Consider the following 15,866-nt stretch of genomic DNA (forward strand, 5'->3'; position numbering starts at 1 on the left):
CCCGATGGTTTTATCTAAAATCGTTTTTCGAATACAAGTTTCTTGTTGTATAAGATGAGCCTTTTCGGAGATTACATTTTTATGTTTCCCGTTTTAAGTAAACCGGAAATCCGCTGCAAGAAGTGCAGTCCTGAATTTTATCATTTATAAAATGTAGCTTGCGGAGGGACACGTGAGAGGGATTGTTAAATTAACGATACACGTTAGTTATTTATAGTAGTTTTTCTCTTTTTTTTTTGTAGATGAAATAAAATTTTTATTTGCACAAATCATTAGACAATACAGTATATATATATAAAATATAAAATAAATGGTAGAATTAAAAAGAAAAGGGAGAATGGCACTTGTTTTCTCGCTTAAATCGTCAAATTATATAAAATAATCAACTTTTTGTTTGTTTTCCTCAATATTTATTTTCTTCTCTCATAAATAATTTGCATATACATTTATACTCTCTTTCTTTCTTACAATCTCATTCTCTAGATTTCAACTGCTCTCTCTCTCTCACTCTAATTATTAATAATTGGATATAAACTTTAAAATTATAATTATTTTATATAGGAATATTGAAGGAATCTCTTCTTCTCTTATTTTTGTTTGTTTGTTTGTTAATGTTTACTTTGCTTGAGAGGGGGAAATAGGATTGTGGATTGTAGTAGTGTGGGTATTAGTAGTAGGCAGGATTGAATATAATATTATTTATATATTTAGGTATAATTATTAAAAGGATATAAGAAGTAAATAGCAAAATGCATCATAATCCATTCGTCGTATAACTATCGTGTGTGGGGGGTGGTGGTGGGTGGTTGTGAATGTAACGTGTGTTCATCATCTCTACTATAGTTTTTTTTTCTTTGTTTGTTTGTTTTTGTTTATACATGCTGGCAGTTGTTTTATTTATCTTCTCTCTTCGTTCTGGCGCTATTTATCTTACGTAATTACAATATAATTATTATGCTTTCGGATTGTTTTCTCCAAAAAAAAAAAAAAGGAAAAGAAAAACATGGATTTCACTATATATATATATTTAGTGTCTCACTAATAATGAAACTTATTTTAAAAAAGGCTAGATCTTAAAAAAATTGAATCTCTCTCTCGAAATAAATTAATATATATATATAATATGGTTTATATATAAAACGAAAATCATATCTGCAGTAAGCTGATTTTTTTCACTTGGAAATGATGGGGGGAAAATAGGCTCAAATATTAAAAAAAAGCGCAATTTTTTTAAGTGTAGCCTTAATAATCATCTCGCTTAAAATAAGACAACATTCTAGAAAAGCCCTTTCTTCTTTTTCTCTTTTTTACCGTCGACGGCCTCTCTGCTGCCCTCAAGAGACCTTCGTCGTAGCTCCTCCATGGTCACTTGATTCTCCTTCTCCCATTGTTCCTTCTCCATCTCGAACGTCTTGCGCTTGTCCTCCAGCTCCTTGGCCTGCTGCTCCAACTGTTTCTTCGTAGATTCGTGTCTCCTGGTCAGCTCCGCCTCGCTGTCCTTCAGCTTTTGCTTCTTCTCGCGCACCTTCATCTCGAACACCTGCTCCATCTCAGCCTCCATCTTCTTCATTTTCTGGTCATGCTCGCGCTTCTCCTCGTCCATCTGCGCCAGAGGATTCTTGTTCGATATCCTTGTCGGCTTGCCGTCCACCCCGAGTCCGGCGAGCTTGCGACATCTGTAGTTCTCGTAATGCACGTTGTTGGTCACGTCCTTCAGGTCCTGCAGATGCGTGCGGATCACCATGTTTCTCAGTGCTATGAAATCACAGTGCTCCAGATTCTCCACCTCGGCGATTCCCCACGGATATTTCCTTCCTCTCACCTTCTTCCCGTCCACTTCTATAACGACGTTGGAGCCGACCACGGCGAACGGCACGCGGTCACTGAGCGATTTATTGAGCTTATGGTCATCATCTTCTTCGGGCGGATCCGGGAATTCGTAAATCTTAATCTTGTGCTGAGCGATCTCGTTCAATATTTGCTTCTTGAAGAGCGCGCACTCGTCCGACGTGAGCGTGTCGGCCTTAGCAATTATCGGAATTATATTAACTTTATCACAAAGGCGTTTCATGAACTCAATATCCAGAGATTTCAGGCCATGCCCTGATGGCTGGATGAAGTACAAACAGCAGTGGACTCTCTGGTCAGGGGTCTGCTTCCTTGTCACTCTTGCTTCGGAATTCAAGAAGTCTTCATACTTGCTCTCAATATATTCAATAATTGGTACCCAGCAATTACTGTTGTCCACAGCATCTCCAAATCCTGGAGTGTCCACCATAGTTAACTGCAGGTTAACTCCATTTTCATTCAATAATATACTTGTCGTTTCTACAGCTACAGTTTTTTTGAGCCTCTGGGTGGGTCCAGGGTAATCGTTGGAATTGTAAATGTCAGTTAAAAACATTGAGTTAATTAGTGTGGATTTACCCAGTCCGGATTCTCCCACCACCATTAAAGTAAATTCAAAGCCTTTCTTGACAGCTTTACGATACACTTGGTTGGGGAGGTTTGCAAAACCCACATAACCATCAAGTTCTCTAGTCTTGGGTCTTTCTTTAGTGGCTGGTGCTTCTGGAGCAGCAGCAGTTGTCTCTTTACCTTCATCTTTGGTGGTTTCCGGAGGGCTGGACTTTGGGGGCTCTGCCGGTTTATCTGTGGGTGCTGGCTTGAATCTGTTCGAGTCCTGCTTGGGTGTGGGTGCGTCAGTGGAATTAAAGAACATCTCCCTCTTGCTCTGCACTGAGGAAGTGGTTGTCTCTGGGGTGGAACTACCATTGGTTTGGGTTACGATGGGCTGGGTTCCATTTGTGTTCGATGAATTTTGGTCCATGATTTTCTGTCTAAGTGCTAGCCTATCCAGACTGGAGAGACGGTAGGAGCCCCCGATGCTCTCCTTGTCCCTGTCACGGTTCAAGCCACTGCCTGCATTGAAGCTTGATGTGTACTTGGGCAGTGTGGGAGGTGGGGCCGGCTTGTTTTCAGAGTTCCTGTTCAACAGGCCACTGCTCGATGTGTACATGTAACTGCTGGGCATAATGTTCGGCCGCGACTTGATCGTCGCCGTCGTCTGCGTGGTTGGCACGGTAACGTTGATGTTGGTGCCACTCATTGTTGAGCAAAAGCTGTTTGTATCCTCACCGGTCAAATTAGGAGTATCGCCTGGACATCTAACACACGCGGATTGAGCGAGCGAAAAAATGGTTGCGCCGTTCTGATGCACGTTGTTTCTGCAGTTTAAAAATTCGAACGAAGAAAGCGAAGAAGGGAGAGAGATCAAGTTAACTGGCTGCGGTCCGGTGACAGATGGCCAGAGGTCTGATGCATTGCATTTGTTTACTGTAAACAACACTCTATTCTTTTCTCTTTATTGTTGTTCTTTGCTGCTGCTGCTGCTCAATGATGATTATTGCAAGAACAAATCCCTCGTCGTTTCAACGTTGATGATGAGTAATGTTCAACTGGTCAGCCACGCCCGTGGCGTCCCTGCACAAAATTCGCCGATCCTCTCTGCGGTGCTTCAGCCGGGTTGAAGCCACCTACCTCACGCGCACAACCACTCACTACTCTCGATACCGATCTTTCCGTTTGTACCCGTTTGTACCTGACTCAAATGTACGACTGTGGCGGCAACAATGAGCAAACTGATGGACGGACGCCGGTTTTGCTGCTGCTGCTTCTTCTGCTGTTCAAATTGCAACGGTCTCGTTTCGTTTCATTTACGACGCGACGCTCTCAACAACTTCCATGTTCACTTTGAGGTTCATCCCAGATGGCGATGGCTTTCCCCCACACTCACACACATACAGCAAACAACACCACCACCACTCGTTCGTTCGTTTCCTAAATCGCTGGAAGCGCTTCTGGAGGGCGGCGGGTGACGCGCGGCCAAAAGGGGAACTAAACTCACCAGTGGTGGAGGCAACGAGGCAACGCACAATCGACCAACAAACCAACAACCTATATTACTAACATCTACATTTACTATTTACTCTTCATTTTATTATTATTTTACTTTTCTAATCCAAACTTTAGTTCTTTTACAATCGCAGTATTACGCAAACATTCACAAACTAAAAAAAAAGAACGGAAAATGAGTAATCAACTATGCATACAATTACTAATTTGCAAAGTCAGTTATTATCAACTATTTAACGCAACAATTTAAATTAACAAATATTGATAGATCATGCAGATGTTTCAGTTATGCGAATTTCAATTACTTTCACGTACTTATTTAAGTAATTTTAAGTATATACGAAATGAGTAGACAGATTTCAATATTATTTACTGCAAACTATTAGTATTATTTTTTTCCTTGTTCAAAAACTCTTCAAAAAAGTCTTTGACTGCACTGTAAACATAACAAATGCATATTACTCATTTTCTCACAATCGATCAGTATTATGCAAACATTCACAAACGTGTGACTAATCCAATATAAATTTTATTTAAAACTACATATTCATTATTAATTTCAATACTTTTAATTTTTGTTCATAATATTCCAATATAGTTCGAAACTAAATAGATTCTCTTTACAATTTCAATATTCAATATCAAGTAACATATTAAAAATCTGTGCAGCTATAATTTATTTAGATTTCTATTCAAAATTTAAATAGATTTCATTATGATTCTTTGATGATACTGTAATCAATAGAAATACTTTTGAAATATTTTCGAGCTAGAATGTAGATGATCTTCAATTTGAATTGTTTATGCTATGTAGTAGTTGGTTTCTGCAACAGATTCCTAAGCATCTCTCGCGTTGGCAACACTGAGGGTCTGGGTCGCGAATCGGGTCTCCTGGAGCCCCTGGGTCGCGTCCGGAATCAATAATGAAATCACGCACTTTTTCCTTTCTCAGCTCTTTCTTTTTGCTCGGCACATTTCGTTCCGAGAAATCGCATTTCATGCAAATCCAAGTGGTTGGATGATGATCCTTCTTCTCTCTTCTATTTCTCTCGTTATTATTGTTTTTGTTGTTCTTTTCCTTTCTTCGCATTAGCATTTTCAAACAACGATAATGCGGTATTATTTACGTAACCTTGTTTGGGGCCTATCGTTAAATGCCTGCCTGCCTGGTCGTCTATCGTTATCTTTGTTGCCTTGATAACAAACCTCGCACGATAAGGCTCTTTCCTCCCGCCTGCGCCTATAACCGCTGCAAGCCAGCAGCATTACGACCGTTCTCTTAAACATTTTCGCATTTACAATTCTTTACACTTCGCTGCTTCCACATTTGGAATTCCCTCTTGTTGTTTTTTTTACAGCTTGAGACGAAAACATTGAAATCCATACTCTGGTAGCAACTCCTGAAACTTGAGCCAAAAATCAATAGTTGCTTTTGTTTCACTACAAGTCTCCTACAGCGGTTACAAATTAGAATATTATTATTTAAAAAAAAACGCAATCATGTTTATTTAATTACAATTGTAGATAATGAAAAGATTCGAAGCGAAAGGCTAATAACCGAAGGCTTTCCGAACACGTATATCATTGTTTAGGAAAGGTTGTAAGTAAGCAAACCGCGTAACTTTAAACGCGAGTATAATATTGCATTACATATGCAATTAAGACTCTCGATGTTTCAAAGGTGTTCCCATCGATATCCAACGATTTGCTTGCTTACTATTATTGTTATCGTTGTACTGGTTTGGAAGGTCGTTGGAACAATGGGAATTCGTCACGAAATTAATATCAGCTTGATGAGAGAGAGAAGTAAAACGAATTGAAATATTATCATCATGATCATCAGCAGAAGCAGCAGACACAAAGGCATGCAGCCAAAGTGAAGACGAGACTACGACGGACGAACGAACGAAGAGAAGGTGCTAGCTAGCAGCTAGTGGAAGGCGTAGAAGAGGAGAAGAGCGAGATAAAAAGTTGATGGAGAGAAAGAAGGACGGCGATTATGCAAAAACCGGTGATTCATATGCATGCTAGATTTCAAAAGTAATTTAAATAAAATGAGATTTAACAGCAACAACAACAACAACAAAGCGTCGGGTCATTGTGTGTGACGTTAAACCTGTATTATTATTATATGTGCATATGTATATAGATGAGAAAAGATGAAAGGATGGAAACGGTGGATGATGAGGCCAACAGCATGCATATCCACCGCAGATTCATCCGCATCCACTCTATTTTTAGACGTAGATGCATTCTGGAACCCTACTTTCCATAAATGCAGGCAAAACAAAAGCTGCGCCTGCAGCACGGTCCCACATTTCGTGGAAATTTGTCTTTCCGACCATTTTGTTGTTTGTCTATTTCGAAAATATATTTTCAGATTGAAAATAAACAATCTTAGAATCTTATTTATATTGGAAACTAATTTGTTTATTAACAACACTTTGAGTTAGACCAATAGGTCTTGTGCTGATGTACTAATTACATTGTAAATTATTCTTTTAATGATTTAACTACTTTTTAAATTTTTTTTTCTTTCTATTAATACTATTTTTGTGAAATTACTGTCGCGTAAATATTTGAAGAATTAAGTAATCAAAATGATGACGAAATATTGAATTGTATGACTACCCAAAAAAGAACCCACAAGCAAACTAGGTAAAACGGATGGCGAAAAAGCATCTACGTGACTCATCGCAAGTACTGTTGTGTAACCGGACCGAAAAAATAAAATAAATGTGGAAGCCAGAATGTTGTGATGATGGGACGTTGACCATCACCGGTTTTATCTCTGTCTTATCGTGTTCTTAAAAACTGTTCAATTCATTATCCGAAATATTCGGACAGTCGTCTCGGAACATCGGCGACAATTAAGACCCTTCCAGAAATTGAACATGTATGGATTTTATTTAAGAGCATTATTATTATTGACTCCCAAATTTCAGTACGATAAATGTATTTGTTTTTGGATGGTTAAAACCGTTGATAACTCTTTTGACATAGACCCGTGTTTATTTGATTAAGTTTTAGAAATGTATCCATTAGTTGTATCAATATTATTATCTTATTTTGCTTGTTACAAAGTAGTAAAAATAATTACAAGAGATTGCCAATATTTAGTTCATTGATATCGAATTATGTTTCTAATATACAAGTTGTATGGATGAAGTTACGTAACAATTTACAAAATAGTATAATTGAAAATTAGTTAAGTTGGTTTGCATTTGCAGCAAAGATTAATCTCTGTCTGTTTAACGGCAAACAGAATATCGGTGAGAAAAGTAAATTCGTCGTCTCTAGTATTATTTTTATCGGAGAGGCCAGAATAAACATGTGGTTGGGGTAGGTAACTGGAAAACAAAAATGTGCGTTCGGGGTCGGCCCGCATCTGCTTTTTTTAAATGAGCTGCGAACTGTTCGGATGACGATGTGCGCCTCCAACACAAATAAAAATATAAATTTTTAAAAAAAAAACCGCTTCTGCTTTAAGTTTTAATTATAATGTCGTTTCTTTCGTTTTTTTAGGTGAAGACTGCCAAGATGCATCTGTTCACGTTCATCCAGCTGATGTGTCTGGTGGTGCTGTGGGTCGTGAAATCCACGAAGGCCTCTCTAGCCTTCCCGTTTTTCCTCTTACTCATGGTTCCATTCAGGGCGCAACTCAAATATTTGTTCTCGCCGATAGAACTCAGAGCTGTAAGTATGAAAGGAAGGAAGAAGGACCACCCCTAATATCCCACATTCAGAAATGAAAAGAAATAATATTTGTGTGCTGCGCGACTGACACACGACGCTTATTTTTTTTTTTGTTTGTTTTGTAGAAGATTGTTAGTGGAATTTCTGTTCGCAATTTATCGGTAGAAAATGATTCAATACTTTGGACGGAAACCGCGAATATCGCTTTGCTGCGGTTTGATTTCATTTCGAATTTTATACAAATGCGTTCATTTATTATACACAATTTAATTACGATTCGATATTTCAGTTTTTATACAATGACGTGTCTCAGACGTCGAAGGAAGTAGTCTTTATCGTTTTCTAAATTATAAAAATACAAAATAGTTTTTGTAATTTCACAATTATTTATGTAATTCTGCATTTTACTCAAATGTGATTAAGACTGTGTGTCAGTGGGGTAGGGTTTTCTGGTTTTAATTTGAAGCAATCTAGAATGTGATGTAAGTGTAGAGCGGAGCTTAAATTAAGGGGAATTACGTGAGTGTATTGAATAATAAACGGATTTCCTTGATGCTGTTGTTGGGGAAGGGGGGCTGCTTCATCGAAGTGAATGAATGAATGAAAGAAAGAAAGAAGTAGACCAAATATTTCAATAAATCAATGACCTGCCTCGATCACGTCTATGGGGGTAAGTTATGTGAAGGTAAGAGGAGGAATGAACGGTTCTCTCGCAATTGTAGGAAAACAGTGGGACGACCGACGACCATCGAGGGTCATGCATTACGGTGTATGGATGTAAATATGCGACACGTACTTCCTTGACATCCGATACATTGGCCACCATATCGGGTGTCTTTTCCTTATTTACCTTTGCACGTGCATTGAAACGAAAACACACACGCATTCACATACTTACTATACCACCAATACGAACATGGTGAGAGCACGACTACGATTTGCGGTTCATTGGACATATACGAGATGTTCCCGTTCCAGATTCAGTTTCCATTACAGTTCAAGAAGACAAGGAGAACTGCATCGCGAATATCATTGTGTTTTGTCCATTGTCATCGTCCGAGCTGCACACTATCCATCGAGGAATTTGTCGAATCGGCTACTGGACTTTGGCACGTTGCGCACGTTTCCGATTGTTTTTAATAAGCGACGCTTCATTTATTATTATTATTATTTCTTTATTAACTGTTTGCAATCGAAGCGATCAGACGTTTTCGATTTTCCCGTTTTTAAATTCCCAATTTAAGTTTTGAATTGAGACATGCGTCTGCTCGAATCTCTCTGATCACAAACATCAATCGGAATCTCGCCAGCTTTATTGCCGCTCGTTAAACCGATGTTATTATGTATACTTTATACTCTTCCTCTCTCGATGAACTTGCCTACCAAATGGGTTCCTAATGGTGCGCTCTTTTTTTTGTTCGTAATTAGGCTACCAATTGCGTAATACTGTTATTGTTATTGCGCCGTTTCAGACCTCTCGCATGTAAATATTTGCAATCTCGGATGAAGAATTTCCCTGTGAATGGAAGTTTAAGTGCTTACAAAGTGGAAGCAAAGCGCTCGGAACCGAACTAATTGGGTTCGGGTTCGGTTTCTCCTTGCCTACACTTTGTATGGGCTCTTTCTCTCTCTCTCTCTGGATGTAATTTAACACGTGGAGGCTTCTCCAACCAGTTACACATTACGAAAACCCCTGTTTTTTTTAAATGCATTCATAAAACTATCGAGGGTTTTAATTTTACATTCTCAGTTTCAAACTGCTCGCCTTCAAAAGAACGATGATGAAGATATAACGATTAAATCATAAATTATCAAAGGTTTCGTTGCTTTTATGCTCAATTTCAACCAGTCAACTTCTTAAGAACGTTCAATTTCATGATAAAATCGAAAATAAACTATTACTTCTTCAGAATGATCGAAATATGTTTATAGTTAAAATGTGTTGATTATACTTGTGCATCGGAGGGAAATGATTCGTTGATTGATGCTGCTGCTGCTGCTGCATCGACCATTTGGTAGCTGCCAGGGGAAATAGAAAAGAGAAGAGCGTTCTTGTTTGGGCTCGTGTTTGTTTTCGTGTGATCGATGAATGGAAGTCATTGACCAAAGGGGAATATCTATCCGAGCATTCTGAGCAGAGGCCTTGTGTAATCTCTGAAAACGTAAACTAAATTTAAAGCAAACCGCAGCTCTCCGCAGTCCTGAAATAAATTGGAAAAACTTGTTGTACGCAGTGCATATACACTCGAAGTGTACGAAGCCAAGTAGTGTTGTAGTAGTTGCATGTAGTTCCATGACCTCTCACCACCTCATCCTCTCCGGTATCAATCTGCACGTTCCACATAACAAACACACCCCAGAAAGGAGGACTCGTGAAGACCGATCCCATCTCATTTTCTCCAACACTCTCTCACATTACCATAGTCTCTCTTTTGGATAAGTTACGTAACGAAAACAAATTAAAATCGGTTCTGTTTATCGTTTGTTTCAGCTTGACGGGGACCAACCGGATGTGGACGACGACGAACCTGACTTTTACGCGGAGGCTCCACTTCCTGGATAACAAAAAAAAAACAACAAATCTTAATTGCGATAGGAACAAAAGAAGCAAGAGAATCCAACTGAGAAGAAGAAGTTGATTTTAATTTTAATCTATCACTAATTTTTAATTTCGCCTCTACTACTACTGTGTGTGTGTTTCTTTGTTTTTTAAATTATTATTTGAAGTGAATTCACTTGGTAATAATAATAATAATAGGAAGATAATTTTAAGCGTTAACAAGAACAAATTTAATAACACTACTACTACTACTGCTAACTTGATGATTAAGTAGTTAGCGGATCAGGAAACTATTAATATATTATAAATGAAAACAAAACAAAAAAAATTAGAACTTTCGTCTTAAAATAATTATGAGAAATTGTTACTAAATCTATAGTTGAACACGTAGATGATGAGATTGAATATCAACACACAAAAAAAGTGAACCAGTATTACGAAAAAAACATAAAGAATACAAATACGAGACCAGTTTTAATATTTATGTATATTGTATCGTAGTTTATATTTTATAGATCTGAGATGGTTGAATTATTATTTGAAATATTGGTTTTATTCGAGTTTTGTTTTTCTATACAGGGTATAAATATACATGTAATTAAATTGATTGGATTCTATTGTTTGTTTCTTCACTCACGTTTTTTTTTTAACTAATTGTAGCTTGTTCGATTTTGTTTTTGTTCTACTTATTTACATACGTATACTTATATGAAAAAAAATATATATTTTTTTTAAATCTTGAACCTAGGTAATCTTAGAAGACTGTGATTATATTGGCTCACTATTACTTTTACTATACAGTAAGCTGATGATGAACTTAGTTGCCTTCTACATGTTAGTGTGTAATAATAATAATTGTAGCAATCATCGAAATATTTGTACACTTGTTAATTACTTTATTTCTTACAGTTTTTCTTTTCCTTTTCTTAATTAATCTTTATTAAGTTTAAATTGCAAAATAATGTTACTACACTTTATATAGATATATTATATAGAATTTTATTTATATAAAAAAACAAAAATGATATTACATGGATAGAGATATTTGAGAAATTGATTAAAATAAATAATTACTATTGAATTGTAAAGTGAGGAAGGAATTATGTAGGTACTAAACTAATCATTTTAAATCGAGAATTATTATTATATAAAAGAAAGAAAAAAAAACGTTGTTCGTTGTAATTGTAAATCAAACAAAACATTAAAAAAAAATATAATACAAGATATTTCAACTGTGATTTACGGAATATCTGTTCTATTTCTATAAACTAATAAATACAGTAGAGTTTACCGACTACTTTTATTTTTATCCCTACATTTCATTTATTTAGGAATCACAATTTAGAAATAATATTATCAGATTTCATTTTGGAGGAAATTTTGGTACTTTTTAACTTAAGGAATTGGAAATAAGTTTGGGTTGGGTTCAAAGAAAGTTCTTTTTTTACCTGTTGTAAATTGTTAAACAAGAAATTCCAATATGAGTAACAGTAAATTTATGGAGATGGCAATAAAATTGAATACTGAGAAAGTTTCATGGAGTAAAACACGAGGTGAAGGTAAAAAAATTGCTTGAAGAAGGAGTTTTGTATATTTTGATGGAAACCATAAATGAAAGATACATTTGAGAATGTAATGAAACTGCTGTGTAACAGTTTATATTAATATCATTATAGTGTTAATGTTTAAAGCAATTGTAAATATTAATTGAAGAACTAATTAGAATGACTTTAATTAATATGTTTGTTGCAATAGTCAAGACAAAGTAAATAAAATTATTTAAGTTTATTTAACGCATTAACTGTTTCTTTGGTTTTGATGCCAAGTAGCAACATAAAGTTGCATAGATTGTTGTACGACGAGTAGCGATAATTGCTATGACAATAATTTTGAATATTTGAACTTGGGGATTTTGCTGTTCCTTTGTTGTCAGCACGAGAATATTGGATTTTTTCTCTGTCTGTCTGTCTGCGGTGGAATTAAGGCCATCACCGTTGGCAACAGTGTCCATCTCCAGTGATTTACATTTTGACAGATATGTTGTATTTGTTATCAGTTGTAAATATTTATGTAAGTCTATTTATTGACATCTTGTTTTGGGAATCGTCGATTTCGTGACATGCCGCGACCCCCGCAGGTCTCGTCCGTCGTATCCGATGGAAACGACGTCCAAGACCTACGCGTATCCAGTACGCACACAAGCGTTCACATCCCACCTCATTCACGAAACTCTTTTGTTGTTGGAGACTTTCATAGTAATATTGCTCGCAGCAACATCAAAATAAGAAAGAGACGAAACGCGAACATGGCATGCCACTAGATCCGATACGAACAATTTGGGCAACCCCTTTGTTCTTTGCGGACTCTCGCTGACCGCAAAACATATTGTTTGTTTGTTTTTTTTTCTTCTGTAAAATTGTTTATTCTTATGATTGCATCTCGTTTTTGTCATTGCGTGCATTGCGTTATTTGTGGTCTCGTAGTTTTAGGATATAATGGATGAAATCAAAGATGATGATGCCAATTCGGATCATCAGGAGGTTACAGTTGAGGTGATCCCAGACACTGTCGGGGATATCATATATTTACAAGACTCTATAAAGTGCGAGCCTATGCTGCCATCAGATGATGAGGATAACGAGAATGAGGAGCAGACTGAGTATGAGATTGGATCTGTGGATGCGTCGAAGCTTCGGAGCAGGGATCTGGTGCTGGATCAATCGGAGACATTTGTTTTACTCTCAGGCAGCAATGGGCTACTACACAATGTAAGCATTTGTTTGTTATTTTCTGTTTCTCAATGATTTATTGTTGTTGTGTTGTGTTGTGTTTTTAGGACACAGTGAAGTTGGAGGGAGTGAAGGAGGAGCCAGGATTGTTTCAATATGAATGCGGGATGTGCCATATGAAGACAGACACTCTGGCTTCGCTGCAGCAACACAACTCAATACACGACTCGGAGATCTGCTTAAAGTGCAACAAGGAGTACCCAAAGGAGGAGATCTACAAGCACTACAAGAGGGAACACCTGGAGATCACGTGCGAGACATGCAATTGGATCATCATCGGTCAGAGGAATTACGCTTCGCACGTGAGACAGCACGACTACAGGAAGTACGTGTGCAGCACCTGCTCGGCGATCTTCACCAACGGGAAGAAGCTCATGAAACACATGGAAACGCACGGGACAGTTCTGCTGTACGCCTGCAACAAATGCGGGGAACCGTTCTCGAGCACACAAGAAGTTACTAGTCATTTAAGGCAAGTTCACGGTGGTAGGAGATGCTAATTCAATATTATATATACTCTTATACGAAACGTTTTATTTTTAAAGTACAAATCCTGTAAATAAATTCAATTAGACTTATTGAGAGGACATTACGGCGCCGATCCAGTCAACAACAGTAACTTAAAAAATCCATTCAGAAATTTAAAAGAAAAGAAACAAAGCAAAAAAAAATCAGATGAAACGCATCGCATCGCTGCTACTCCGGCATTTCCCCACCAGGAACGAGCTATAAACATAAGAAAATTTTTATTGTTAATATTAATTCCAAGGATAAGAGTTAAAGTAAGACTATCGTTTAAGTTGTGCAAGACGATTGCTTCTTGGACGACGTGAGCATTTACTATTATAATTAAAATATATATATATATAGATATGTAGGATTTAAACAAGAACAACAACAACAACAAAAAAAATGAAGAAATGTACGAAAGAGATTGTGTGTTTTCAAAAGTGCAAATCGCCGGTACGTCAATAATTCTAATTTTATATATAAATATATATACTTATGGTGTAGATTTAAAGATTGAATGAAGAAAGACAAAAAAAATAGCTTAAGTCATTTGAAAACGCAAAAATTCCAAAAAAAAGAAAAGAAAAAAACGTTCGTTTCTCTCTGCAAACTCCTACAAACCGACACTTGAATCGAAAACTGATGAAAAAAATCTTATTTATTTTTGTTATTATTTATATCGCCACACGTTTTCGGTGATGGTCCTTTTATTTTAGAAACTAGAAACGATTATATATATTTATTATTATTATTATTTTATAACTATTATTTTTTTTTGCAATAAGGATTTTTCTTTTGGAAAAAGTGCGAATATTACGTTATTACTACTACTATTATTATTTTTTTTTGCAATTAATTGGATGTAAAAGTTCGAATGATGACGGAGCAATGTTGTTAGTGTGATTAGGACGTGTGTTATTATTATTTTTTTTTATTACCATTGTAATATTGTTTCCGTTAAGCAAGATCTGGTCCAGTTTGGTGACTCTCCGTCCTTCGGGCGTCGTCTCGTATTCGGTGACGTCCTCGAGAAGCATGTTAACGAAATCGTCGAATCCCAGGAGAGTCCCAACGATCTCTTTGTCGTTTTTCATGATTATGTGTATCCTAGATCCTATGCATTTGTCCACCAGCTCTGCGGAAGGACAACGAGAAGGATTAAGACACGAGCAGCAGCAGCAGCAGTTTTTTTTTCTCTCGATTGTAATTATTAATCTTATTTTATAAATAATATATATATATTACTACGCATACGATTATTATGTTAATGTGAGAATAGTATTGTTTTCTGCCTTATTCATTTTATTCAATTCCGATCATAGATGAAATTAATTTAAGGATATTCTTCATTTCTTTTTTTTAAATAATAATTTTAAAGATAACAGAAATATTCTGCGTGTTTTTATTTATATATGCCACAAAAGAAACCCATCCAAACAATAGCAGCAACACAAAATATTTAACTTAAGTAAACTGTCATATATTGAGCATTTGAATACCTATGAATAATAAGTTTGTTTGGTCTTTGCAAGTTGTCCTCATGAAATTATAACTAAATATATTATTAGTAAATAAGCAAAATTTAAATCAATTGAAAGTTAAACAATAAGTATATTTGAATGGGTGACAAGTAGAAAGTATTTATATCTATGATTAATAGCTCAATAGATACTAATAATAAGCTATAATGAAATAATTGATTACATTAAAAATTAAGTTGGCTAGTAAATAACAATTGGTAAACAAACAACTGTTGTCAGTAAGAACAAATTGAATCAAATATTGTGAAAGTACTTTCTGATTATAATTGTTTGATGTCCAGCAACATTCGTTATCATTTAAAATGTGAAAAAAGCGAAAGAATTTTTTAAAATTTCGAATGTGTATATGGAAAGAAAAACAAAATATAATAACCTACAAAATTTTAACCTAAAAATGTTAGTAAAACTTTGTAGTAAGTAGACTTACCCAAAGGGAGGAGGGTGGAGGAGTTGACTGGCATCGTACTCATCGTGTTAAGTTGTTCTTAAGATACTGCTGAATGTTAATTAAATAAATGTTACTTATTATATAGTCGGCAACAATATTATTGAACTAGGTAAATTAAGTTCGATCACGTTGGCAGCGCTTGTTGGAGTTCAATGAGCGACGGTGGTGGGAGCGAGACGGAGGACATTCAAATTGCGAAAGTTTTGCGCGAGTTTTACGCTGTCGATGATGATAATTCCGGATGCGGGTAAATTAAAGTTGAACTGATTATCGGCGGAGAGTTTAATTCCGATGGATTTTTGCAGATCGGTTCGTTTGAATTGTGAAATTCCTGATGGCGTCCTTTCGATTGTAAAGTTGGTAAGGCGTGCGTCTGATGCTCGCCAGACGTCGGCGAGACAGGAGAC

The 15,866-nt window shown here is 36.4% G+C and overlaps 4 protein-coding genes across 8 annotated transcripts in view; 2 read left to right on the forward strand and 2 right to left on the reverse strand.

Annotated features, from left to right (window-relative positions):
* LOC108560313 (band 3 anion transport protein) overlaps nt 1–10,185 on the forward strand; it is a 37,240-nt gene extending 27,055 nt beyond the window's left edge. For all 4 annotated transcript variants that reach the window (XM_017917800.1, XM_017917799.1, XM_017917801.1 and 1 more), the window contains 2 exons: nt 7,441–7,611; nt 10,103–10,185. In XM_017917800.1, the coding sequence (XP_017773289.1) occupies nt 7,441–7,611; nt 10,103–10,174 (243 nt within the window). In that variant the 3' untranslated portion in view covers nt 10,175–10,185. The remainder of the gene's footprint in view (nt 1–7,440; nt 7,612–10,102) is intronic.
* On the reverse strand, nt 1,104–3,897 carry LOC108560314 (septin-7). Its single transcript, XM_017917803.1, has one exon. It carries the CDS (start codon nt 3,107–3,109, stop codon nt 1,277–1,279), a length of 1,833 nt encoding a protein of 610 aa, XP_017773292.1. The 5' UTR covers nt 3,110–3,897; the 3' UTR covers nt 1,104–1,276.
* A 1,965-nt stretch (nt 10,186–12,150) lies between the features above and the next one.
* On the forward strand, nt 12,151–13,625 carry LOC108560315 (zinc finger protein 165). The gene is made up of 3 exons (XM_017917804.1): nt 12,151–12,241; nt 12,655–12,939; nt 13,008–13,625. Exons 2-3 carry the CDS (start codon nt 12,667–12,669, stop codon nt 13,458–13,460), a joined length of 726 nt encoding a protein of 241 aa, XP_017773293.1. The 5' UTR covers nt 12,151–12,241; nt 12,655–12,666; the 3' UTR covers nt 13,461–13,625.
* LOC108560316 (U6 snRNA-associated Sm-like protein LSm5) lies at nt 13,475–15,608 on the reverse strand. 2 transcript variants are annotated; one of them, XM_017917806.1, is made up of 3 exons: nt 15,439–15,604; nt 14,409–14,605; nt 13,475–13,686 (listed from the first exon to the last, which is right to left on the reverse strand). In XM_017917806.1, the coding sequence occupies exons 1-3, from the start codon at nt 15,479–15,481 to the stop codon at nt 13,657–13,659; spliced, it is 270 nt and encodes an 89-aa protein (XP_017773295.1). In that variant the 5' UTR covers nt 15,482–15,604; the 3' UTR covers nt 13,475–13,656. The 2 variants fall into 2 exon arrangements, with proteins under 2 accessions (XP_017773295.1, XP_017773294.1); XM_017917805.1 differs by lacking the exon at nt 13,475–13,686 and having other exon boundaries at nt 13,693–14,605; nt 15,439–15,608.
* Between the last annotated feature and the right edge of the window lie 258 nt (nt 15,609–15,866).

Source organism: Nicrophorus vespilloides, unplaced genomic scaffold, assembly GCF_001412225.1.
Source record: "Nicrophorus vespilloides isolate i.1.1-1 unplaced genomic scaffold, Nicve_v1.0, whole genome shotgun sequence".
NCBI classification, from domain to species: domain Eukaryota; kingdom Metazoa; phylum Arthropoda; class Insecta; order Coleoptera; family Silphidae; genus Nicrophorus; species Nicrophorus vespilloides.